Here is a 25,074-nt window from a genome sequence, read left to right as displayed (position 1 = left end):
ATTGAATTCACTCCCAGTGGAACTAATCATCATCACTTTATGAACATTGTTTAGGAGAGTGCCTTTTCATTGAAGGAAGGTTTCATTCTCATTGTCGCAGCCTTGCAAAAACTAGGTCTATGTAGCCCAGAGATAGTAAAACCGAATCAAGGATGAAGGATCTCACCTAGTTCAACAGAAGGCAGGAAATGTTTTGGAAAATTGAAGTGCGTGGGAATAATCTTTCCTTATCGTAGTCTTCATTGTGAATCGTTTATTGGCGTGTGTGTTTTTCTGTGCCAAGATTCGCACGGTTTCTTGGTGCACCGATTGAAGAGTTGGTTGATAGATTGGTGGGGAGAGAAAATATTGAAGTTTGTGATTGCAGATGGATTGTATATACTTATCAAAAATAATGATCCAATTAAATAGATAGAAACTGTAAATCGGGTTGGAATCATGGTTTTTTTTAATTGATGGATCAATTGCAAATTCAATTGACGGTCTGTTGGATTCCCAGATAGCCGGCCAGCCGTGAGTTTGAGAAGTCTATCTTGCAGTTGAAACGGTAGACTTTCCTGAAGCAGATATGGTTTTTAAGGTTTCCAGTTGATTGATATATTGTTATTTCATGGGATAGAATCCCATATTATTTGTAGTACATACTTTATTGTAGTCATTGATATAAAAATATTCATGTGCAATTTAAAAATGTACAAACTCTTTGCAGTCACTATACTGTATTTCCTTATACCCGTATCTTAGTAGAATAGCGGTTTCCAATCTGGGGTATTAGGTGTAAAATGAGATTAGTTTTTGAGTGTGTTAAGAATCCTACTTTAACAAGGTGGTTCCGCTACCTCTAGGTTCCTTGTTGAAGGTCTTTCCACCTTAAAAAAAGACAAACAAACAATAAACATTAATAGATTATTGATTATTTTATGGCGATGACAAGTCCATTGGATTTCATTCCATAACTTGTGAAAGATAATCATTCATGTTGATAACAAATGAAGCTTATTTTATTGCTATCCCTTTTCATTCATTTATTCAATTTTTAATCGAAATTATTGTCGAACCAGATTCTGAATTCATCTGATTAGTAGATTGTCCTCATGAGTACAGTACAGTGAAATACTTGGTACCGCACAGTCGATATCGAAGAGTATTATTATCGATATTGAACCTTTAGTCTTGAACCGTCGGTCCCGGCTGCCTAAAAAGCAGTCGTTAGGTCATGTCAGAGGCCCTGAAATTGATTAGTTGCGACCTGAAAACTCTGACACCAGACCTGAGCCAGCCAGGTCACTCGATATTATTATTATTATATTGAACTCTTTACTCTCTGGTCTATATACATTATAATATATGCAGCTCTAGGTCCGTGTCTCTCAAGTCTGGACAATATTGGATGCTGTGTGGTTACTGGCCTCTTCCTTTATCAGGGATCTCCATTTTAAGTAGATCTTCTCCAAGGTTTCGAAACAAAACTCTAAACTAGGAATGCAAATCCACATTGTTTAAAACCAGTTTCAGGATCATTCCAAACACCAGAAGCTGCATTCGCCAAAGTAAACTGCAGTACTCTGATACAGTCTTTTCCATTTACAGATTTTTTCAAAGTAATCGAAGTTTTTCACTTTTTTCTTTTCTAATCACTGGTGCATCTTAAAGTGGAACTAGTAGCTCAAGTTCGGAGGAGACAGTTGTTGACTACAGAAGGCACGATTGTAGTAATTAAGTCCCAATTCCTTGACACAGTTCGTACGTGTTTTATCGCAGAGTTGTTATGTACATATTGGGAATATGCGTTTAGTCTTGAACCTTGATCGATTTATAAACGTCTAGTCAACTTTCATTCAATCAACGTTCATTAGAATAGTATTGTTGTTAAGAAAACTACTCTCATTTCAACAAGTTAACTTGCTTCACTATTTTAATTGAAATCGTTTTCACATATTCGGCTTCGAGATCTATTTTAGAATAACAAATATCAATCAACACGACTATCTACCTTCGACGCTTTAGGAATAATAAGTAACAATTATTATAATGGAGAATACTATTTTTCTGCTCTTTTCAGTTTAATACTGTAACAACAAATGTTGCTATCGTGATAGAAATTCAGTATGCTGTTCAATAAGACAAATAATACTACTTCGGTCTTGAATACTAAATATGTTCACTTCTTTCTCGTAACTTAGGCCTAAGACTTAATATTTGGCCTGAACCGTCTATTTTTTATATTTGCTGTTGAATTTGATATTTCCATCTCAGCAGCAGTCCAATAAACATCCTATTTCAGACAAATGTTGTGGCGAAAGGCCTCAATACTGCTATGTTGATTCTGTTTGTCGAAAGCCTCCAAGGTGAAGGCTAACTCAGCTCTCACACTCAGACCATCCGGCAAGCATCAACCAGACATATTATAATTATAAATCTTTCTCACACTGACATATCTACCTATCTCATTTGCTAACTTGATTGTTCTAAACTTACAGTACATATATTGCAAACAAATCTTCCCCACACACTTAGATTTTAAACATAAATATATTATTGTACAATCGAATCTACATCCACACACATAAATTTCAAACAAACATAATATATATTACAATTATATCTTCGATCTTCCTCGGTCAGTTAGGTAGTTGTTATTCCACTTGCTAACTTCCGATTGCGGTTTAAACAGACTATTATATCTTCTCCTCACACCTAGCTAACTGGCCACTTGTGATTGTTTGAAGCTGCGAAAAACATTTGTTTAGGTGGGTGGTTTTCGCATGTTTGGTATATTGGTGCGATGAAAGTTGGATCGGCTGCCCGATGCTCTCCAGAGCATTCCGTATTTCTTTCGACGCCGCGGCCTTGGTAGTTGCAAGTTGGACTGTGGTGGAGAGTGGACCCGTCCAGTTTATGTTGAGGTGTTTATTTTTCTAATGGCCGCGCACGTGTTAATTGAATTGTTGCGTGGGATGCCGAGAAGGGCTCTGACGGCTTCCGAGAGGTGGTGTGCTTGTGGTGGGGTTGCGGTGTGCGGTGTGTGGTGACCGGGGACACCGAAAATGGGCGCGCGCAACACGATACACTCCGAAATAGACACGGCAGATGCACCACCACAGTAATCCTCTCTCACTTCAACTCTTCCGATCTTGCTCTTTCGCCACCCATACTTATTTCACTTTCCCACTGGTCAACTCTCCTCATCTTCCTTCCTATATTGTTTTCATTTCCCTCAACGCTCCTTATCTTTCAGCGTATTTTTCAATCACTTCCCACCTCTCCTCTCTATCCCCTTTTCCATTCCTCTTTGTACGATTTTCTCTCCAATGTTAATTGCTTCCTCCTCTTATGATTGTGTGGTCTCCTAATAAGATAACACCAGTATTATTATTATTATTATTATTATTATTATTATTATTATTATTATTATTATTATTATTATTATTATTATTATTACTGGAGTTGAATGCCTATTTATAATACTGGGGTATAATTTTTAGTCTTAGTGATTTTCTATTTCATGCTTAATATAACTTGTATAATATATCAGTTCCAATAAATGTGTTGCTTAAATTTCCATTATAATCAATAGAATTTGATATATCTCGCAATATTAAGTTCGCAATTTTTTCTCTTATCTTGGCAAAAAATTGTAAATTAAAAATCTAACAATATCTATTGATTCTTCTTCACTATCACAACAATTGAAAAACACAAAATAATTGATATACAAAAACAATATAAAAAGAATCAAATGGCTCACAAGACTTTCGTCTGATCGTGAGCCTAAGGAAAATACAAACAAAAAAAGGTGAAAAACAACTAAGCAAATGAAGAATAACAAGAGTTTTGAAAAAGAAATTAGAGTAAGATTAAATATGTTAACAAAAGAGAGAAAAGAAAGTACTAGAGTATCGACAGATGAACAGAAACTAATACTAATTGGGAAAAAAATACCTGAATACTTGCCCTGCAGCACTTACCCTTCTTAAAGGATTAAACTTGCCTATATGTTTTCAAACTATCTAATTCAACTGCTCATAGTTTTTTTTGTTTTTTTTTTCTAAAAAAAACTAGTAATTCTTCATTCATTATTATTTTCCATTTATTCTGAGTTCTTTTTATTTTCATTTCATACCCTCTATTTGCTATTATTGTTCTTCGTCACCGTTTGTACTATTTTCTACTCATATACATTAATCAATATAATTGATTCACTTATTCTTTCAAAGAAACAAAATAAAGGAACCTGCTGTAATGAGAGAGTATAGAATGTATAAATTACATTCTATACTCTCTGGCTGTAACTGTAATACATTATTCGGAAGTACAGACGAAAAGTGTTGACCAAACTGTATATCTTTTTTCTTATTTTTCCCTCATCTCCTCCATTTCCGCCAATATTCTCTTCCTCCTTTGAATTCTTATCTCTCCTCTTTTCCATTTCTTCTTTCATTTTGCATTGTGTCGTTTTCTCCATCTCTCTCACTCATTCAAAAAACACACCCTTTCTACTTTTTTCTCAATCTGGATTCCTCTCAACATGCTATTTCCAACCCAACCCATCCACTTAACTATGTCTCCTTTCATCGTCCCACCTATATTCCAATGTTATGTTCCCATCTTGTCTATATTCTTTGACTTTTCTCCAATCTCATTCTTCAATCTCTCTAGTTTGTTTCTGTAGTCTTGAGAGCCGTATTCTTATCACACTTGCTTTTTCTACGTCTTCTTCTCACCCAATAAATTCTTCTCTTTCTGCCAAGGAAACGTCGCGACTCTCTCGCCCTCTCTCCCACTCTCTCACTCCCACGCAACATGCACACTTCGTTGCAAACGAATTCCTCTGCTTTATCTCGCTCCAAACATCTCTCTCTTCAGTCAGCCTGACTGCTCAAAATAAATAATAGTGAAAGATGGGTTTTCGTGGAATCGAAATATGATCAGTTAATGAGGCTGGAAAACCATGAACTGTTATTAGAATGATTGGATTAGTGTGAATGATAAAGGTTTGAGATCAGAAACCAGAATACAGTCAAGAGGTAAAACATTGGAAAATTATAGAATTGATGCGAAAAGCTACAAGCGATTCCACAAACCAAGAAAATACAAAACTACGCCATTAAATAATACTGTGATTTTACATTTGAGCTGTAGTCTTCGTAGATTCTTAGTACTTTGCTTAGTGATAAATTATCTAGAAATTATGTAGAATAAAAAGTGTGTATATTAAACATAAATTCAAGAGCAATCAACTTATTTGTTTGACTTATCTGTTTTTTATTTTTTGTGTTTCAGTGCAAGGCATGGTGGTGCAACAGACATCAGGGCAACAACAGTTTTCGTAAGTTTAATATTAATTTTCACTCCAATAAGTTTCAAGAACCACTCTCTTCATAGAAGTTTTCAAGTCTATCAAAATTGATGAGGTTCATAATTTCATCAAATGCTAATTTAGTAACACCTCAGGTATCCGATAGCAACATACTATATTGTTTTATCTTAACCTTGAATATGCCGAAAGACATAATGTATAATAATATCGTGTGACCTGGCTGGCTCAGGACTGTTCAGAGTTTTCAGGTCGCAACTGATCAATTTCAGGGCCTCTGACATGACCTAACGACTGCTTTTTAGGCAGCCGGGACCGACGGCTTAACGTGTCCATCCGAAACACGGATAATAATGTATGAAGTGAGGGATATGCCTAATATTCTAGGACCTGAAACTAGCCTTCTTGTTCATCCATCTTCTATAATATTATAAGGAAAGAATTGGCTTATACAGTAATTAGGCCTATATTATGAAAACATATATTATCATTCCTTCGAATTTTTAAATTTCTAGGAATTCCTTCACATTATTTCAAAAGTTTTTAATTTTGCATTTCTTCTCGCTTCTTTTTGGCTCATTTTGCTTTCTAAAATTTTTTACTGAATTTGGAAAAAGAATTCGGTACTATACAGTCCTGGGAAGTGAAGGAAGCCACCTGTCGAACGAAGCAGTCCAGAGAAAGTAAGAAATGAAAAAGCTATCCTCACTACAAAATTCTGAGAGTAAAATGTTTTTTATATATTAAACACTTCTCAAACACACTAAAATGTGAGGATCAGTATTAAATATTATTGAAAGCTGAAAGCGTAGTGTATCTTCAACTTTTGTTTACTTTCACTGCGGATCATGAAGTCACATTCATTGATAAGTGGATAATGAGAAATGAGATAGGATAAAACCAAGTCATGGTTTTTCACAATTACATCTAAAAGTATGTCCAAATATTCAATGTCGTGATCAAGGTCAAGTCTTCCTGGATGGATCGTGTCATATAATATCAAACATATGAGTTATGCATAACCGAATTTAATTACATAAACTGCCATACAACTGTTGGTGGTTTGCTATGGCTCCAACGTACTGATTATATCGATTCATTCAATTCAATTAAGAACAACATTGGTGTTGTAAAGATGATATTTTTCTACAACAACGATAAGCAGCAGGTGCATTTCGAACTAGTAAGTGAATAGATACAATTGTAAATTGAATTCAACAGTTGGGTGTAATGAATGAAGTTCGAGTATTACTGTCGATAAAGGATGTAGTGTTGAAATATGTTTAAATCAGATATGATCAATTACATCCTATAGTTTCCTGATGAAATATTAATCCCTTTTTAGAAAAAAAATTATGAAGTTCGAATAATCTAAATTATTTTCATAAAATTAGAATATTTCACAGTCACTTATGATTTGAAATCCATCTTCCACTTGGAGCATCCTAAGGGTTCCCACAAATATTTTCTAGGGGTTCAAGTGTGGGAAAGTCTCAATTATATTATCACTTTGCTTGAAATTGAATGCACATTAACAGTAGTCTGACCTGCAACTAGGATTTAGGTGGGAGGGGGTTTAAATTTATTCTGATGCTGTTGATCAAAACGGAATACTGCCAAGTTATACTAGTGAAATAGAGTAAAAGGAAGAAAATGGAAAATAGGGAAATACTAGAATCCTAATTAATGGATAGTTTTTGTAGAGATTCGTTCAGAAATTGTACAAGCTCTGAGCAGAAAAGAATGTCAATAAAATTGAAATACATGCTCAGTAACTTAATTCCAAATTCTGAAGTAGAATTAAAGTTTTTGAATAATATAATTTGAAAAATTAAATTGAAAGCTTTATACTTTGTTGCTTTGGTTTTAGGTTCTGATTGAGAATTTCGAATTGGAGGTGGGGAGGGTAATGCATGCATTACCCCCAGAGTGATGATTATTGGCCCCCCAAATTTCGCACACTGTGTGTAACCTGTGTTATGAGGTGTCCACATATAATTGTTATTGGAAATTCTGTTTACTTCCGTTGCAGCTGTGGAATAGTTTCTCCATATCGACCTCAATCAGAATCAATAAGTTTTCTCTGCTCTATCTTTTTTCATGATAAAGATAGAAGTATTAATTTATTTCACAGTTGAATGTAATGGTGTTATTGAATGCATGTGGTGTGCATCCTCTGCTCTACGAATATACCACATCACAATGAATAAATACAACAACGTTCATTTCTTCACCATCGAATAAATTCCTTGAATAATAATCCAACTATTAAATATCTTGAATATCATTTATCTGTACCGGTATTTTATTGAGGGAAACGATTTGTCAGATCATGTCTTGCAATATACGGTATATGATGAAATAGAGGCGCGTGTAACAAACGGTTTATCCATTTAAACATGTTTCAATGCGATTTAATCAATTGGATCATACCCATTGAATAATAAATATCAAATTGAATGGAAATATTTTTTGTATTTGCAGGCTACCACCCGGTGTTTCTCCCCCAGTATTTGAACAGATATTCAGGAATGCTCGCTTCGCTCAGGGCGGAAACGCTCTGTTCGAAGGGAGAGTGGTTGGTAATCCGAAGCCTGTCGTCTCATGGACTCGGAAGGGTGCGCCCTTATTCGGTAAGTACTGAAAAGAAAACTACATTCATCCTAAATAAATGAAGACTAGTGTTAAGTGCTCTAGCTAATCAGGATTAACTAACTTGTTTTCTTCAAATTGGTCACTGTGAAACTTTCCTCAGCAAACTTTATCCATTGTTATTTTATCATTCACGTTATTGTAGATTTTCCCAATTTTCTGGGAAACAAAACACTGAAGAACAATAGCTAAATTGTAATTTCAAACTCATAATTATGCTTCTTCATCTAAAGATGTTGATCCACATTGAATGTGTTTGGGAAAAAATAATGATCAGAGATGAGTTGAAATACAGTTCTATTTATTCATTTATCAAATACATATATTACAGATAATATAGTTGGCAAATCACTGGGAGAGAGCAACAGGCTGAGCTCAAAACTACTCTTCTCCAAAATTTTAGTTACAGGTGGATTCCGAACCAGGCGGTCACTCTCCTAAATTTAGAGTCGCAAGTTCAAGTCTCTTTACTTGAAATTCACGGAGCCAAACGTTTCCCGAAGTTGTTGACATAATAAATTATATACTCCAATTTCAATAATAGATTATCTTGTAAGCAGCAAATACATCGTGTAGTTTCATAGTTGTTCATTTGGGGATCAATGAACGTCCCGAATTATATTTTTGTATTCGATTATTTTGCTACCAACTTATAGTTGATTATGTAAATTAGGTGCTACATATTGGGTATGATCACTATTAGATGACTATGGTGATGACTATTAACTACTACACCGAGTAAGGAGCAAATGTAAAAATGAAATATATCATAAAATGTTTCCATTTTCTGGAAAGTGTACTAAAAGTGTACTCTCTACTGATGAATTCTGTCATAAGAAACGTGTATCGTCTTGTAATTTGAAATAAAATAATTTGTATTTCTTTTAGAATCGAACAAAGCGAAGATGAAATATGACCAACAAACTGGAAACGTATCACTATTGATAAATAGTATCGGACCAGGAGATGAGGGCGAATACACCTGTTTAGCAAGAAACCAATATGGAGAGGCAGTATGCTCAGTTTACATTCAGCCTGAAGGTAAGTGTCATTTATCAGATCGAAAACCCATTTAGCTCGGAGTCTTTTTTTTGCACTCAAATGTGTTTTGATAAGAAATAAATGTCTATGATTGTTGTTTAGTTGTTTTGAATCGCATTAATCAATGTTGTTATCCTTTAACTTCCATTTTCCAAGAAATCTCAATTAGTACGATAGCTATTACAAAGCAATTATGTCACAATCGATTTTCTTTGATTCTCATGTTAGAAATATATCCTCATTATGATTTGGGAGTTTCCAAGTGAAATTAGCAAAAAAACTTGTGGTGAAGAATGTATGCAAATGTAAATAGACACAATAAACTGCCTTCATTGAGAGTTTACTATCGTCATGTGAGATTCTAGTGAACTGTTACTCAATGCTGAATGATTTTATATTTTAGAAAACGAGGAATTATAGTATTGTAGACAAATATCCAGTTGAACCAATTCCAAATCAAATTGGAACTCTTGATTCTCATAATACTATGCAATATTCTTCACTTTTTGCTATTAGAAAAAAACGACTAGCAGTCAGATATTTTACAATAAATGAATTAATCACTCACTGTGACAAGAGATCTTTTGGCAGGTTCGCCATCTTCTTGGTTGTACTCATAGACAAGTAGAAGGATAGGATGGCAATTTTTAGTGTGCTGTTGGAGTCTATATTGGATTAGTGTCTGTTGGTGCTGTTGGTGTCTATTGGGTTTGTTGTGGCTGAGAAGGTAATCAAAGAGGATGTGAAATTTGAAGTTGGTTTGTTCGTTTAATTTACATTGTCTATTGCTTTTAAATTGGGTGTATATTTCAAATTGTTCTATTGTGTCTAATTCTGGTCCTTTGTTTTTATGTGTATGCTTTGTAGATCAGTATTTATGTTTATGTGTTTGTGATTTTCTTGGATTAGGTGATCAGCAAATGCAGAATGTGATAAATTCTATATCGGACAGACAGGCCGTTCTTTCCATCAAAGATACAAGGAACATATCCAGGGACTAAAAACATAAACAGAATCTGCATTTGCTGACCACCTAATTCAAGAAAATCACAAACACACAATCATAAATACTGATCTACAAATCATACACATAAAAACAAAGGACCAGAATTAGACACAATAGAACAATTTGAAATATACACCCAATTTAAAAGCAATAGACAATGTAAATTAAACGAACAAACCAACTTCAAATTCCACATCCTCTTTGATTACCTTCTCAGCCACAACAAACCCAATAGACACCAACAGCACCAACAGACACTAATCCAATATAGACTCCAACAGCACACTAAAAATTGCCATCCTATCCTTCTACTTGTCTATGAGTACAACCAAGAAGATGGCGAACCTGCCGAAAGATCTCTTGTCACAGCGAGTGATTAATTCATTTATTGTAAAATATCTGACTGCTAGTCGTTTTTTCCAATAGCAAAAAGTGATTTAATAATAAGCAGTTCGTGATGGAAACCAACATTGAAGAACAATATTCTTCCTCAATTTTAATAATACTTGTTCAAGCCCCAGCGCCGCTGCTTTATTCAATATTCTGAATGGCCTAGCCTTCTTTATCTATTCCATCATCAGTCGAGTCACAACAGTTAAATTTTGCAGGATAACACCATTTTTATTTTTCATAGCTTCTAACTTTTAAAGCATTTTTTTCAAATGCAAATAAAACCAGAACATAACAATATAAGAACGCTATCCTTTTTCAATTGACTGTTGGATATGATGTTAATAGACTTAATACAACGATTCTAATGACTGTCATTAGTTTTGCAATAATGTTTTGAAGGAAGGAATGAAGCCTCTATAAATAAGAAATGAGAATAGGCTACCTCATACCTCTTTAATTTTGTTTGTATATGTAATAATCTGTGTGCAACTCTTCTTCAAAATCATACTTTTGCCAGCAAAATTAAATATCAGATAACGTCCCACTATTAGCCAAGAAAGTGTTTCTTATTTTTGATTTGATTATTTGAACGTTTTCTATCACTTCTGCATCTATTGAAAATAATTCCCTTATATTTTTAGGTATGCAAATGCCTGTGCCACGCCCACAAATAGAAAGCACACAACAGTTCATTCGATCCGAGAAAACAACATACTCGAATGGATTCACCACCATTGAGGAGGTAAAATTTTATTTACTGTTACACCAGAATACATTTAAAGAAATATTGTGTGAAATAAATCTCCTTTCAACTGAAAGTCTCACGTTGGTTGACTTAACCCTATGTTGAACTACTGTTAGTCTTAACCTGTTAGACTATTATCTACATGTGTTTGGTTAAAAGCAGTTAAATACATCGCTGTTATCTGTTACTAAATACTGCAGCTTTGTAAAAACTTCAAGAGAGCCATACATATCATTCCACTCTCCATCAGATGAATTTATACTTTCTATAAGATTTTTTCTACTTGCTATCAGATAAATTTTTACTTTCAGATTATTTATCTAGTTGCTATCAGATAAATTGAGAAATATATATTATTATTCCAATACTTTTCCAATAATGTCAATACCTCAACTTTATTGTGTGCAATGGTATCGTTCAAGATTGAGCGTAATTAATTTTATATGATCAGAGGGAAATTTGAAAGTTGTGAAGGAGACAAAATTTCGGCCTTCTATTGAATAACACCCAATTCTTGTCAGGTTATTCTGAGAATGAATAGCTCTGTTGTTTTCATCGCTTTAAAAATAGGATACGAAGCTCAAATTAAATCCACGCTTGAAAATGAATTAATGACTCGACTCCGAGAACGGATTCAATCGAAAACAATTGCCAAGACTGTGACGATGAGTTACGAAAAACCTGACTCAGTGTTTAGTTTTGTGTATCATATTAGTTTAAATAAGACAAACCGTAAGATGACAAATCAGTAAACATTTTTATAACTTGACTAATTGTTATGATGTGTGGAGAGTTTGCAAAACTGGATTATATATCACAAATACCATGTTAGCAATTTTCCGGTCAGAATCATTTTAAAAAAAATTCTTTGTAAATTTACAGCAGATTGCAACTAATAAAGTCTGCTATTTATCAATCAATACAAAAATAGTAGCTTCCATTGATAGAATGCTTCAGAAACATATTTAAAATAAACGCTTGACCATTATTTCCAAACATTAACGGGTCGATGAGTGGTATGAGAATAGGAATAGATGAATTTGCAAAGTCTTGCAGATGAATTCAAATCAAGTAATTTGAAGCTTTCATCGTTTCTCGAGAAGGTGCTCCCAATGACATGGGAATATGAGTACAACATTATTTTGCTCATTATTAAATCTGGTATTATATTATTCATTAGTAGTCTACCACAGCAATATTTAATCAACTCAAGATGGATATAAAATGATAGTAGCAAAGCCACTTATAACTAGAGATGGCTGTGCTAGTAGCCACAATATTTGAGAATAATTATTTTCAATCAACAAGTGTCTATGATAACTGTTTTTGGGAAACTTCCAAGCCATGAATCGTGAGCACGATGCTTTGTTAATGATTGTGTATCTATTATTTGTATCATAGTTTTAAATTGAAAATGGTATTGCTTTTCAACTACTTCCCTCGTCTATCTAAAATACTTTACAATCTTTTCATTCACATTCAACAGAATAGAAAAAACCCGATCAAGTTTTCGTTGAAAACCAAAATCTATAGGGCTTTCTAGAGAATTGGTATGAAAGTATCACAAAAGTTTTAGAATAGTATAAAAATCAAATTGTCAATCACTATAGTACCTACAATACAACTTCCAAAAGTGACGTTCCAACAAGAAAAATATATTTCATATTTCGATATTCGATTTATAGTGATCTATAAGTTGTAATATTATTTTCATTCAAATCATAGTAATCTATAAATATTGTATGTTGTGTTTGTTTTTGACAGGACTTCAAAGTAGACACTTTCGAATACCGTCTTCTGCGCGAGGTGTCGTTCCGCGAATCTCTGATCAGAAACTACTTGCACGAGGCGGACATGCAGATGTCGACGGTGGTGGACCGAGCACTGGGTCCCCCCTCGGCGCCACACATCCAGCAGAAGCCGCGCAACTCAAAAATCCAGGAGGGCGGCGATGCCGTCTTCTCCATCAAGCTCAGCGCCAACCCCAAGCCTCGGCTGGTCTGGTTCAAGAACGGTCAGCGCATCGGTCAGACGCAGAAACACCAGGCCTCCTACTCCAATCAGACCGCCACGCTCAAGGTCAACAAAGTCAGCGCCCAAGACTCCGGCCACTACACGCTGCTTGCTGAAAATCCGCAAGGTAATTTCGCAATAATAAATTGATGATATTATTATATAGAGTTTATTTATTTATTCATTCATTAAAACACAATATTACAATAGGATGGAAAAACAGGCACTAGGTCAAAACTTCTTCTATTCCCTAACTTGGTCCAATAAAATGTCCAAAGTATCTATGCTCAAGTTCACATCACAAGAATTAAATTAATTTCACTTCAAAATGAATAACTGGTATAAACTACAGTGGAATCTGGTTATAACGTCATTCAAGGTACCACACATTCAATGACGCTATATCAGAAGGAAAATATGAAAGAGGGTTCAATATCTTAATTTTAAACCAAGGAAAAATTAAAAACTTATTTTTGATATGGAAAACACACTTTTAATAAAGATTTTTCAGGAAATACATTCTTTAAATATGATTAACATATCTAGGTATATATAACTAAATCTTATCCAAAAACTCAAGTCTAAAAATCAAAATATCCGTCTGGCTACGTTGCCTTTTTAGATCTTCCCCCAATTTTCATGACGTTATATAAGAGGTTTTTATAATCTACTGACGATAAATCCAAGGTTTCACAATGTAAAGTACTTATAGTTTGGCAGGACCAAAGTGACTTTATATTATCCGTGTTGACGCTGCGGCCGAGGCCGCAATAACCAAATTAAACTTTATAATAATTTTGATAGATTAATATAGAAGTCAAAAACAATAAACACAAATACACTTTGGATAGATCTGATGGATCTTTTTGGAAAGTGAGGAATCAATACTTTTGGAAATATTTGATATAAATTTTTGAAACTTATGAGAATATTTTCTTATTGTTTTCCAGGATGTACTGTGTCCTCAGCTTACCTAGCTGTCGAATCAGCTGGCACTCAAGATACAGGATACAGGTCAGTTATCTACTTTAGGGTTGTATAGTTTAGAATAGAAGAGTTTTCATACAAGTGGAACACAGTGACGTGTGCTCCCTTCGTCATGTCATGCATTTTGGAGCAAATATGACTTCAAATATAAAGCTTATTCTGATTTTTAAAGGATGAATCTCATTAGTGCTTCCAGTCTATCGAACTACGTGGGACAACATATACATACAACATTTCAGCATACCAACATTCCATCATATATGAGAAATATTCAACTTTCTCACAAACGAATACAAACAAAAACAATTAGCCTACTCTCTTTCAGAGATTATTGGTAATTACATCTGCATAATGTGTTGATAAAACAACATCGTTCCTATTTGATTCTTCTTTCTGTTGAAGAAGAATCCCCGAGACTCTAGAACACTACTACTGTCAACTATTGAAACCATTAGTTTGAAACTCTCTTTCAAAATTGCAATAAATGGTGAAGCGCGAAATCCACAACACCACTCACTTCAGTTCATCAACTCTCCATTCTCGCCAACATTAATAGTTTCATTCCATTTCAATCTCATTTAGATGTTCTAATTTCCTTTTTTGAACTTTAGATAGTTTCTCATTTATTTATTTTCCAAGAATCTCTCTCTCTCTCTCTCTCTCTCTCTCTCTCTATATATATATATATATAATATATATATATATATATATATATATATATATATATATATATATATATATATATATAATATATATATATATATATATTATATATATATATATTCAAATGTAATTTTTTTGCTCCAATAAAGATTATTTTAGAATCAGTACATTATTTCTATATTAATACTTGCTATACATATACGTAAGTCTCAAATAAGTACTTACTTGCTATGAATATGCATAAGTCTTAGGGAGAACCAATTTTTAATTGTGTTCAGTTATGCTACTGTTAACTCATTTGCATTAAATAAATTTACATTCACTCGTTTCTTCCATCTAAACCAGTTCACTCACTTTGACATCACTTCACACAGGTTCACTTAGAGAGAGATGAAATGAGAATATTTTCTGTTTGTGTATTCTCAAAATAACCTAATAATAACTTATCAATATTGCTAAGTTGCATTTGAGAGAAGTCCCTTTAATAATTTTTGTAACTTGTAACTAGTCGAATCTCTTGAAACCTCATCCTGTCCTAAACATCTGATAGATATGTTGTGTAATGTGTGTTACAGTGAGCAATACAGCAGACAAGAGGTGGAGACGACAGAGGCGGTGGACAGCAGCAAGATGCTGGCACCGAACTTTGTTCGCGTGCCGGCCGATCGCGACGCGAGCGAAGGCAAGATGACGCGGTTTGACTGCCGCGTGACGGGCCGACCCTACCCGGACGTGGCCTGGTTCATCAACGGCCAACAGGTGGCTGACGACGCCACGCACAAGATCCTCGTCAACGAGTCTGGCAACCACTCGCTCATGATCACCGGCGTCACTCGCTTGGACCACGGAGTGGTCGGCTGTATTGCCCGCAACAAGGCTGGCGAAACCTCATTCCAGGTAAACTATCGCACTTCTCCATTATATTCGTCATCAACATTATAGTTATATAGATACTTATCCAAGTATTTTAATAGAATAATAATATCATAAATGAATGAATAAATAAAATAAATTAAATAAATATCGTTATTTTAATAGAGCTAGATAGCCTCTATATCATAGAGAAAAGATAATTTTATAATTTAAAGGTCATAAAATAATAAAGATTATAATTTAAAGATCATAGAATAATTTTATTGTATGGCAAGAGATATTGTGGTATTCCTCCACAATTAAAAGAATAATTTTCTCTATATCATAAAGAAAAGATAGCATAAGAATAATTTTATTGTATGGTAAGAGATGTGGTATTTTTCCATAATTAAAAGAATAAGTTCCTTCAATAGCATAAGAAGATATCTCGTGGTATAGGGCGATTATGTTCCAAATCTCAAGCCGATTCTTAGTCAACTCAATTCGATTACTGTCTATTGCTGTCTATTGTTACTGTTTTGGCCGGGTGTGAGAACGGCACAGTATGAGAAACTACCAGCGTCTCATAGCTTTATGAAAAATAATTACTTGGACTATCGGCTCAAGTTAACAGTGAAATTTGGAATACAATGGGATACCGGTATCTTCTTATGCTATCTCTTCTCCATGTCTATATTATCTACTTTGGTTCGTGATGATATATTTGGACTGTAAATGTTGTGATAATTATAATAAATGTCAACATAATCTCATCTAGACTGTATCAACTATTAAAATTAGGGAGATAAGCAGTTTCGGGCTTATCCTGTTGATTCTCTCCCAATCATTGACTATTTGCTTGTGTAGATAATTTTAATAATAATGTTGTTTAAAAGCTGAACATCATCAGCATAGTCATTATGTTGTTCCGGATGGTGATATTGTTGTTTCAAATGCTAATGATGTTGTATTCAATATCATTTTTTGATGTTTTAATGATGTTGTATTCAACATCATTCATTTCAATATAATAAGTTACCAAAAAGTCACTACGAGGTTATTCTCTGCTTCATGATGGTAGTGATTTTTGGGCTACTATATACATTGAAGCCAGAGAAAATCATGCAATTTCCGGAAATAAGCCTCAATTAAGTGACTTTTTATCCAACTGAGATTCAGTGTCAGAATGCCAAAGTTTAGCTCAATTTATACATCTCGATTTAGTTCAATTAAATTTCAATTAATAGTTTAGTGAGTTTAATAACGTGATTATTTAATAAATTATTCTTGATTGATGTGAAAAACTTTAAAGTACAGTAGGCTAATATTGAATCAACTCCATGGGAATTATTTTGTAATAATCTATAATTTTATCGTTCAAACTAAACTAAAACTCAAGAGAATTGATTCAATATGAGTCTATATTTTTTTTATCTACGTTGTAATTAAATCTGTCCGTATTATTTCAGTCCAAGATAGCAGACAGTCTTCGCATTTTGGCTCTGCGTCAAAATCTTTCCTTGTAACGATAAACATTCAACTTATTTCTGGACTCCTTCTCCAAATACTTATGAACATGACTCCTTGGAATTTATATGATCGGTTGACGTGCACTCGCTATGTTCATCGCATATCAATGTTGATATTACACACCAATGTCAAAACATTTCTCCTGTTTATGCAACCATGAGTCTTTCATCCTTACCATCGCTTTAATCTCTTCATTTCCTGTAGCATCTAATTAATGGAAGAGTGCTTTAATCGTTTATCATTATTCTTTTTACTCATTTAATCTTTTGACCTCCTGTATCATCTCTCTTGAAGTATGTTTTTGATTGTTTATCATTTTCCACTTGTAATTAATTTGAATTTCTTTCCAGTGCAACTTGAATGTGATCGAGAAAGAACTGGTTGTGGCGCCGAAATTTGTGGAGAGATTCGCACAAGTGAATGTGAAGGAGGGCGAGCCGGTTGTGCTGAGCGCACGCGCTGTCGGCACACCTGTTCCAAGAATAACATGGCAGAAGGTTAGTGATTTTATTTTATTATAAATTCACGAATTTTGTTTCTAAAAAGTTGAAAATTATATTTCATTTGAAACCTGTAGTTGGTTAGGCAAATGAGTGAAAAAGTGTAGTTATAATATTTAAAGGACCAATTTCATTTCAAACAAAATAAATAATCAACTGTCTAGTTTCTAAAAAATTAGTTTCTTGATAATATTTGCTATAAAAACCTCTAGAAGCATAAACCGTAAAGAATTTGTGACAGTATAAATGAATATCTTCATATAGTAATGTATTGGTGTGCAAGATGATCTAGTGAAGAAAATTCAACCTGTTGTCGCTTTAATGTTCTTGGGCTTGATTCCCAATCCTTGTGACTTTTATTGTATAATCTTGCAGGTCATTGACTCATGTGGTCAGAAAGTAAATGTTTTGTGACATAAAGTAGTACCAATCAATGAAATGACGGTATAGGAAATTTCCACTATCTCAATCAAACTGTACTTTACTTCAATAGAACAAGAATTTTCAGATTGATCTATGAAATTATAGTTTGAAGGCTCAATTTGTTCACTATACGACCTAACATGAATGAAAACTATTATTGACTTAAAATCTTATCAGCTTTTATTATTAAGCCAAACTTGTCTGAAGCGTAGCACCATGGATGTTTATCACATCATCTAGTTACCATCCACTAAAAAAGCTTATGTAGGCATCATCTAGTAAAAAATAATTCTGATTCAAAACGTACAGGCAACTGCTTGGTTTCCTTTCTTAATACGGTTGTATTTTTTGTTCCATCTAATTAGTAAATCAAATCAATCATGTCTAGTAATATGTTACTAATATCTTATCAGTCATCACTTGATAGCTGAAAGTTGTAACTAAATGAACAAACTTTAACTTAACATAAACACTGATTTTTTAAACTTGATAATGGACTAAATAATACCTGAAACTACTTGTGTCTAAAATACTATAAAGATGTTCTAGTAATTCTATGTGATTAGACATTCAAATAGCCTTATATATTGGAATGAATTGTTGCTTTGTGTTGTAGGACGGCGCCCCGATCCAGTCGGGACCGAGCGTGAGTCTGTTTGTGGACGGAGGTGCGACCAGCCTGGACATCCCGTACGCGAAGGCGTCGGACGCCGGCTGGTACCAATGCACGGCACAGAACATAGCCGGCTCCACGGCCACCCGAGCCAGGCTCCATGTGCAGACCACCAAGCCCACTCAGCAGATGGACCAGCGCCGGCTCAACCTGCCTAGACCCACCAAGGTCATCGAACCTGAGTAAGACACAAACATTCACATGTTGTTCAATATTCTCCAGTTTCCTCATAGTAGTGACAGTTATCCATATCAAATAAAAACTCTTAAGAATTTTTCCCAGTCTAGAATTTATATTGACATTAACGTGAAAACAAAAACTAGCTTCTTGTTTATTTACTGATAAAGTGATTTTGTAATGCAAAGTCTTTCAATCCAGTTTGTATTATTTTATCGATTAAATGATACACTATTATTTAAAATAATTTGGTGGAAGATCAACAGGCACAGACCAAAACTGTTTTGATCTGATCTCAACATTTTGTAAAATAGCAAAGAAAATAATTCAGTTAGTATTTTCATCATTGACCATGATGGACATACTAAATAAAACTACCGTACTTGAAAATCGTTGATGAAGGTGAAGCTAATATTAATATACCGTACTCCTGATAATAAACTTCTGGAACTATACACGAATCTTTAGAAAATTTTTATGTTCTACTCTTGTTTTTTATTCTTTCAAATAGGTGCTGAGATAGGCAATACGAAACCATATAACACGTAAATACGTAATTAATGTGTGTGAGTAATTGAATAAAAAAATACAAAATGTGTTTCAAAATTTTTATGATAAATTGAAAATTAAAAACAATATGTTGTTGCCTTGAACTATTTACATATCTTGGAATATGAGTATTCTTTCAGTATGAGTTAGATACTAGTATCAATTGAGTATTAATCTATGAGTATCAGATTGTATGTAGAATAAAACAAGCTACTTTGCTTTAAACAATCTTTGATAAATTCTTCAATAAAAGTGAAATAATTATTGACCTTTAAAAATGTTGGATTGAATTCCAGAATAAAGAAATACAAGAAGGCAATATGTGTCTTTGGTTTTATACTTTGTGGAAACGAATGCAAACAAATGCCTCTGCAAAAGACTTTTGTTTACACTTGTTTGTCGCTTGCAGACTGCAGCCGGGTCCGGAAGTGATCTATCTCCGCCACGTGGAGCGCGCCAAGCCGCACACGCCTTGCCCGGAAGAAGACAAGATCTATCCGCCTCCCCAGTTCATCGTGCCACTGAGGGACGTCGCACAGGTCGAGGGAGGCCGGATCCACTACGAAGCGCGAATCGAGCCGGTCGGGGACCCCAGCATGCGCGTCGACTGGTACCACAACGGGCGTCCTCTACCAGCTAGTCAGTTCAACTTTATTCTATAGTTTTCAGTTTTTCAATCATTCCATTTTATCATTTAACGTAATGTTGTAAATGTGCTTTTGTAATTGACACTTTATCCATTAAAAGTTTACATTGAACAAGATAAAAATAAAACATTATCTTTTAAAATCTCTCATAAAACTTGTTATCTTTTCATAAACAGTTTGTTTCCAGAACAATCACCTTGGCAACTGTGTTCACATCATAAGTATCCATGTAGGGCTAGCCTACATTACTGTCCCCCCCTTAGGGATGTTGGTCTCCAATATCCAGATCTCCTTGATAAGGTGCTAGACGATTAGTGTACCTTTCGTTTGGTTCACCAAACCTTTGCTTTGGTTATTCCTTCAGTTTTCTTAATCCTATACACAATTATCCTTTTCACAATGTAGTACAGGTCTTCCCTTGCCTTTTCTAACTTTGAGCAAACATTTTTTTTAAATTGCCAAATTCAATTCTTGGCCAAATAACAAACAATTTGGATTCTTCGGATTTCTAATAAAACTTGAACAATTAGATATAGCAACATTTGATCCTCAACCTTTTGGGCTCTATCGCGTCCCCACAAATGATGTCTCAAACCTCTAAATCGAACAATACTCTGCTCAGTTGAATCGAACAATACTCTGCTCAGTCGAATCGAACAATACTCTGCTCAGTCATACCTCAGAACAGACACACTTCCTCCCTGCCAGACAGCCATGCTTCTGCAGTTGCGGACAGATGTGTTTCCACTCAGCTACATGCTGAGGACTGAGGAGTTCCATTCGAGCTAGTGACACCCTCACTTGCTCCTTATTTTCTCACTCTTATGCATACCCTAATGCATGTCATAACATGCACACCCTAGGCAGTTACCTGTGCCTACACCCTATGTGTGACAAGTCATAAATTCCCAGTTTGTCTATTTGATTGAAATCATTTTTCATTAATCAGACAAAGAAATTCAAATTGATGAAATCTTGTTTCAAAAGTCATAAAATTTTTAAATCAGTCAGACCAGGTTACAAGAACATTGACTCCAATCGCCTGAATCTCTTGTAAGCCTCTTTCCACGTGATCAGATTCCCCTGTGAGTAAATCACTATAACTTGTGGCATACTAACAATGTTATACAGTACATATATCTCAGAGCCAACCTAATAGGCTTGTCAAAGTCTAGTGCAAACCAATGGCCATGATTCTTCTAAAATTCATACTGCACTCCAAATGTAGTTTTATGTGTTGATTTTCGATCATCAGTTACCCAGTAACAACATCTTATGATTGAGTTTAAAAATAAATGAGGTGGATTATTCAGTTTTGTCAATTAAATACATTTCCACTTATTTATCTCTTTCCTGTATAGGGCTACTTGTAATATAAATATGAAGAAAATAAATAAAAATCTCAGTACCCTTTTTTTAAAATATTTTATCACGACATGTTTCGGTCATTAAAATGGCATAAATGACCGAAACATGTCGTGATAAAATATTTTAAAAAAAGGGTACTGAGATTTTTATTTATTTTCTTCACATTTCCACTTGTTCATGAGTGTAAGGATTTGTGTAAAATTCAAATTTATCAGACGGAACATGTATGTGCATACATGTTTTATTGTCAGATAAAATAGAACATCTTTATTAGCCTCAATAGTACATCACAATTCGACATAATATAGGCCAGTCAACACAATACAATACAGATATGTCAAGTGTGAGTCACAAGAGATGAAAGCATTTTCGATTTATTTTGATAAATAAAATGTATAATCAATGTCATATGTTATAGATCATTTCAATTATTATAATATGTGATCCTTTCTTACAGGTTCACGACTAACTACGACTTTCCGATTTGGATTTATTGCACTCGACCTGCTCAGTATTGTTGTTGAGGACAGTGGCGAGTACGTTTGCCAGGTCACCAGCAACTCAGGAACTGCCGAATCCAGAGCTATGCTCAGCATCACTGGTCTGTATTGCAATATCACATTCCTCCACAAACTATATAATACGTATTACTCAAATAGTAATTGAAAGACGATGATCTTTCAGCGTTCCATTCAAAACATTCTTCTTAATGAAGTATTGAATTTCTTCAATCATTCATTTAGAACTGCAATGTTTCAGCTTGTTTTAAATAATGCAATGATCATTCGCTGAATATTCTTTTACTGAAACTGATCTGGTAACTTACTTGATCAAGAGGAATGTTATATTACTGAATCTTCATTTTAAATGTTTATATTTTCTGTGATTGCAGAAAGTAGGCTCAAAACTCTACAATCTATATTTGCTCTTCAAGTAACTTGTGAAACTACATGAACTGTTCATTTATTTTATTGCATTGGTTATGAGCTCTTGATCGGCTTATTTTTCTGTTTTGTTTCATCAATTTAAAAGATAACGGTGCTTGAAGCATTTTTCCAACAGATGATATTGCAAAGTTTTCTGGTAATTTTTTATTGTATCACTTAATTGTGAGAATTTATTATTTTATTTGTTTGCTCATTCAGAATTACACAACTTACTGAAAAGTACCACAGGCTTATAAGCCCAAAACAGTTCCAATTCTAATTTATACAACAGTCCAAATATAGCTAGGTTATGTGTCACTTAACATTCTTCAATTTCAATTTGTGGTTGTATTTGTGGTTGCAGCACGAGCATCAATCGAACAGACGAGCCAACACCCAGACAGCCTGCAGTATCTGTCGCAGCTGGAGGATTACAGCAAGTACCAGCGCACAGAAAGTGTGGAAGAAACAAGTGCTCAGAAGCCAGCGTTCATCCGTCCACTCCACGACCTGGGCCAGCTGCAGGAGGGCCGCAACGCCCACTTCGAGGGCCAACTCACCCCTGTCAGCGACCCCACCATGAAGGTGGAGTGGTACAAGGATGGCCGACACATCACCGCCAGCTCCCGGATCTCCACCATCTTCAACTTCGGCTATGTCTCTCTCAATATAATGCACCTACGGGCTGAAGATAGTGGATCCTACACCGTACGAGCTGTCAACCGTCTGGGCGAGGCCATCTCTACATCGAATCTGTCTGTTATCGTGCGCAGCGGTGTCACCGGTGACCTGGGAATTCCCGAACAGCAGCGCTACATCGACAAAGTCGAACAGCTGGAAGCACATCAGATGCAGCAGCAGTACAAGACCTACGCCGAACCACCAGAGAGTACTTCTCCTCCAGTGTTCAAGACACCCATCAAGGACCAGCAGAACATCAAAGAGGGTGGATTCGCTCACTTCGAGGCTAGACTCGAGCCGATCGGCGACTCCAACCTCAAGGTTGAGTGGCTCAAGGATGGCAGACCTGTCGAAGCGAGTGAGTATTTGTTATACAATGAAAATTTCAAGTATTTAGAATTAAAGTACTTACAATTAAAAGTATTCGTAGCTCTACAAAGCCACGTAGAGTACTTTTTAGTTGTTACTAGTACTCATTATCAGTATTATTGCACCCTGTTTCTCTCGCAATTTGTCGTGAACTAGTAAGTATTTGTTTCTGTTTTGATACCATTTGAAAATTACCAAGCTAAAAAACCTCATAGTTCATTGTGTATGACAATCAATGTCATATCATAAATAATAATAATTTTTATTATTATATCATAAATAAATGCATGAATTTATTAATTTTTATAATGAAGTTCATTAAAAGTAACACATTTTGAAGGTATTACTAAATTTGTATCGAACTGAAATTACATTATTATTATTTTATTTTATTATTGCGGATGCTTCCACATGAGCTTTCTGCTTGGTAATTAGAAGTGCATTGTTGAATTGATAAGATGATGAAACGTCCATGCCATTGGAGATATTGGAACCTACAAACCAGACGGTGCTAGCAGACCAAAGTTTGCAACGCTCCTTAGCACTAGTTCAACCCGGCTGGCAAATTATTTATAATCCACTAAAAACTATTGAAGGTTCACTATGTCCCAAATCACGTAACTCGTCGTCCAAAACTACCAACAATCATACATCCAAATTCTCCTCACTAGCCACCCATTTAATTATTCAACATTCTAATTATTTGATTGCTATTGTTGCAACTGTTGTGCAGGCTCTCGCATCACATCTTTCTTCAACTTCGGCTATGTTGCGTTGACAATCAAGTACGTGACCATCCATGACAGAGGTGTGTACACGTGCCGCGCCACCAACCAGCTGGGCCAGGCCGACACCAGTGCCAACCTCACCGTGCAGAGCAGGCAGGACATCATCAGTGACAGCCAACATCCTAGTGGCTTGCACAAGATACAAACACTCGAGGACTCTACGTAAGTTCTTCTCTCCTTCTTCTAGCATCTGTCGTCTTCTTCGTGATTTTCTCTCCCTTTTCCTTCATTTCAGATGTCTTAGAATATTTGCCTTTCTTCGTGATTCTTCCTCTCCTTCTCTTTATTCTGAGTATCTTGGAACCTTTCACAGCTAAAATAATTTTATTGTATTATTATTATTATTATTATTATGCATCCTGATCTTGAATGATTATTTATCTCCCTTAAACAATAAAAAGTTTTAAGAAACCTTTCTCAAATGATATTGTTGAATGATTCATCGTGCTCTTGAATCATTAATCTTCCTTTTACGATAAATATGTCCTAGAACAGCTACATTTCTCAAATTATTATTTATCTTCCTTAAACGATAAAAACTTCTTAGAACAGCTTTCTCAAATGATTTTGTTGGATGATCAACCATCCTACTTTTGAATGATTATTTATTTCCCTTGTACGATGAAGATATCCTAGACAGCTAGCTTTCTCAAATGATTTTATTGAATGATTCATCCTGCTCTTAAATTATTATTTATTTCACATGACTGATAAAGATATCCTAGAATAGCTACATTTCTCAAATTATTTTGCTGTGGTATTATTTATCCTGCT

The 25,074-nt window shown here is 34.8% G+C and overlaps 1 protein-coding gene across 1 annotated transcript in view; it reads left to right on the top strand.

The window, feature by feature from the left end:
• The window catches only part of LOC111045387 (titin-like), a 309,506-nt gene that overhangs the window by 24,173 nt on the left and 260,259 nt on the right, over positions 1-25,074 (top strand). Inside the window, 13 exon segments of the mRNA XM_039431466.1 lie at positions 5,284-5,329; positions 7,802-7,950; positions 8,858-9,010; positions 11,051-11,151; positions 12,919-13,294; positions 14,118-14,181; positions 15,393-15,714; positions 17,550-17,696; positions 18,739-18,977; positions 19,931-20,160; positions 21,994-22,137; positions 22,827-23,501; positions 24,246-24,462. Coding sequence (XP_039287400.1) covers positions 5,284-5,329; positions 7,802-7,950; positions 8,858-9,010; positions 11,051-11,151; positions 12,919-13,294; positions 14,118-14,181; positions 15,393-15,714; positions 17,550-17,696; positions 18,739-18,977; positions 19,931-20,160; positions 21,994-22,137; positions 22,827-23,501; positions 24,246-24,462 — 2,863 coding nt within the window.

This window comes from Nilaparvata lugens, chromosome 6 (genome assembly GCF_014356525.2).
Source record: "Nilaparvata lugens isolate BPH chromosome 6, ASM1435652v1, whole genome shotgun sequence".
NCBI lineage: Eukaryota > Metazoa > Arthropoda > Insecta > Hemiptera > Delphacidae > Nilaparvata > Nilaparvata lugens.
Note: the sequence above shows the minus strand (reverse complement) of the source record. Positions and strands in the feature narration are given on the sequence as shown.